The sequence below is a fragment of the Phaeoacremonium minimum genome (genome assembly GCF_000392275.1).
Source record: "Phaeoacremonium minimum UCRPA7 unplaced genomic scaffold PA7_03_scaffold_435, whole genome shotgun sequence".
Taxonomy (NCBI): Eukaryota; Fungi; Ascomycota; class Sordariomycetes; order Togniniales; family Togniniaceae; genus Phaeoacremonium; species Phaeoacremonium minimum.
This window is the reverse complement of record NW_006921337.1, coordinates 213,808-217,087: the sequence shown is the minus strand read 5'-3', so window position 1 is coordinate 217,087 and position 3,280 is coordinate 213,808. Positions and strand designations below refer to the sequence as shown.

The 3,280-nt window shown below is 51.9% G+C and overlaps 1 protein-coding gene across 1 annotated transcript; it reads right to left on the bottom strand.

Annotated features, from left to right (window-relative positions):
• Positions 1-379: 379 nt before the first annotated feature.
• Positions 380-2,735, bottom strand: UCRPA7_5828 (putative glycogen synthase protein; the record flags this gene model as incomplete). Its single annotated transcript, XM_007918372.1, has 5 exons — positions 380-482; positions 537-2,092; positions 2,152-2,427; positions 2,492-2,589; positions 2,651-2,735. 5 exons carry the CDS (start codon positions 2,733-2,735, stop codon positions 380-382), a joined length of 2,118 nt encoding a protein of 705 aa, XP_007916563.1.
• Positions 2,736-3,280: the final 545 nt, after the last annotated feature.

Below are 3,280 nucleotides of genomic sequence, written 5' to 3'. Positions count from 1 at the left end.
TATGTCATGGTGAGTATTACTCGGAAACATTCCCTGGCAGCTGAGTCTCTTATGTTACTTGTATCGCCATCAAGACGTATTATAGTAGTGTCAAGGAAAGAACAACCTAAGTATTAACAAAGAACAACTCAACAAGCCAAAACGATAATGCTTTCTGGTTCCTTATGCAAGTATTCGACGACACCATACATCATACATACAACCCATCCTCCGTTACAAACTGCCGATTCTTGCGCCATGCCCGTCACCATCCTAGCTATCTTCCAGCTCTTCCTTATTGCCATGCCTGAACCCTGTCGTGGTCATTCTTAAGAAGGTTGTTTCATGTGATTACTTGTCGTAGGAGTATGGAGGCTTGAGTTCAAGCTGAACAGTGCGACTAGTTGCCGTTGAGTTGGACACCGTCAAGCGGACTAGCCGGTCCCGAGCGCTTCGTCCTCAGGGTGAGAGGGAACGGGTACTCATCGGGATCCTCTTCCTCTCTGTTATGTAGTTAATAACGATGTAGTCACGGAGCCCAGAACAAAGCGACTTACGGGAGCTTCCAGGCGACATAATCCTCCGTGCCTAGTCCTTCTCGGCCTTCCTGCAAACTTGCAAAGTCTCCCGGGGTCATCATTCCAGTCCGATCACGAGGAGATCCTGGGACAGAGAAGGGCCGCGAGATCTTCTGCTCGACACCGGGAATGAAGTCCTCATCCTCGTCGCCGTCAAATGACTCGGGGTAAGCCCGCCTCAAAGCTAGCTGGCGAGCCTTGACGTACTCCATACCCATTCGCTTCCAGTCCAAGAGGTCGCTGAGGCGCTCTGTTCGGTTTCGCTGATTGATACGCTGACGGCGGCTCTTCTGGGCAAAATCAAACATACACGACGTCAATTGGTTCACCGAATCATCCACGCCCTTAGTACGACGATCTACAATGTAGATACCGTAATCACTAGAGTTCTCAATGAGCTCCTCCATGTAGCAGCCAAAGCCCGACAGGTTGGTGGTGATGCTAGGCACGCCCATGACCGTGCATTCAGCTGGCGTGTAGCCCCACGGCTCGTAGTAAGAGGAGAAGATGCCCAAATGCGTTCCTCGCACGAAGTCGTCGTAGTCCATTGGGAGCACTGGATTGGCAGAGTTCAAGAACTCGGGGTGAAACACAATCTTGACACGGTCCGAGGGGTGGTTAAAGAGCTGTACGCGACGGATTTGGTTCAAGATTGGATCCTCATGGTCGTTCAGCATGTTATGTGTCACGATTGGGGGGAGGCCGTGACGCTTCATGGCAAAGAGTCGCCGACGAAGGAGGACCCGATCCTGAGTAGTGATTAGCTCCTTCTCATCCGGCAGCGGATCTCCGTCGTGCCACTTCAGGGAGCGCTCGAAAATGCGCCTGCCAATGCCTCGCTCAATCACATCGACCGTATCTCTCAGCGATTTTATCACTGCCTGGCCCTTCAGCGCCTCCACGGTCAGGGAAGTTGTCTGCGCCGGCATGATGATGAAAGCGACAACAGTTGTCTTGCTCCCGACAGCCTTAAGGCGGTGGTTGAGACGGGCGAGTGATTCAATAAACATATCGACACCCTTATTCCTGAACTCGTACCGACCCGCCGTGAAGAAGTATAAGGTGTTCTCCGGATCAAAATCATAATGACCGTAGAAGTGTCCTCGGACGAAGTCATGGATCTTCTCCTTGGACTGCTGGTGGAGATTCTGGAACTCGTGCATAGCCGAGAACTTGGTAACGTTAAGCCCGTTAGGCAAGACTCCATCAGGTTTACGCTTCAGCAAGTGCTCGCTCTCATAAGCCGTAATGTGGGAGACAGTTGTGAAGACGTCGCACGAGTGGGCGGCGGCTCGCTCGATGCAGTATCTGTGGTATATGCCACGCTTTCCGGCTTCAGAGTCGACATCGAAATATTGGAGGTTGTTGTAAAAGTCAACAGAACCAGCGCACAAATATCTACCAAGGAGCGTTGCGTGGGTTGTAAAGATAGTTGTCACATCAATGCGCCGTTTCTTGGTAAGAGGTAGTGCAACGCCTGCTAGCCATTCATGGAAGTGGGCTATTACGGCCTTCTTCTTCTCATGACAGACAAACTATAGAAATCGTGAGCATGTGAAAAGTAGCGAGTAGCAGGAGCAGTAGCAGTCCTCACCTCACCAAGGAACCAAGCGACAAGATATCCAAATACAATGGCCTCGTTGGTTTCGTCATCGCCCGGTGGCGAGGGAATAGAGGCAACGTTCCACAAGTCCGTCTTCCACTCATTCAAATATTGGTAGGCAGTCTTTGTGTCCATGAGGAGAACCCTTGGGGCTCCTTCAATCAACCACCGACCATAGAGCATACCGATGCCACGATCCCTCATGGACTGAATGGTCGCAGCCAGCTCGGGGTTGGTAGGTTCTAGCTCCTCGACTTCCACGGCAGCCTATGATTCTGGTCAGTTGATTGCACGGATGAACAGAGCTTCTGTGATATGGCGTGAGACTCACAGATTGGTGGTTGAGAGGACCGATCAGCGTATAGCGGTCGCCATATTCGGCAGTCGTCACTGGGGCCTTGGACTTGATGACGGAGTAAATACCGCCGACTGTAGAAGTGTCAGAAGTCGGCCAAAGTCAATTGGGAGCCATTGCGAAGCCCAAACTCACCTCGATGGGCAACCTCAGTGGCGATCTCGAAGAGAAGGTGGTTCTTCACCTCTCGAGGTGCGCGATCTCCGTCGTCGGTGGACATTTTGCAAAGTGGGGAGATGTTCCTGTTGAGGGAGCTATCGTCAGTCTCGCACCGTAGCTAAACCGACAATGTAGAGCGTTAAATTGACGCAATATGAGCAGGATGAAGCTCTGGAAGGGAAAGAAGCTGCGAATTGGCGGATGACAGGTAGAGCAGGTGCTGTGGCGAGGAAAGAGAAGCTGCAGAGCTTGATGCGCCCAGTCACAACATCGGCAGTCCAAGCAAGCTTCTGTGCTGGGGGCCGTATCCAAACAAAGTAAAAGCTACTGACTTACCCAAGCTTGCACCAGCAAAATTAAAGCTCCAAAAGTCTGCTCAGAGGTCTTGTGAAGCTTGGAATATGTTTTATCGTGAGAGGACAAATGAGAAATTGGCGAGTAACAACGGCAAAAGTCGGGAGAGAACTGCGCATGAGCAGTCGCAGCAGCAGGAGGAGGGTGAGGATGATGGTGAGGAGGCGGCGGCGGCGGAAAGGCAGGCGAGATTTCTGCTGGCGATCATGGGAATGGGGCAGGGTCACGGTGGAAACGAGGAGCTTTAGCGAT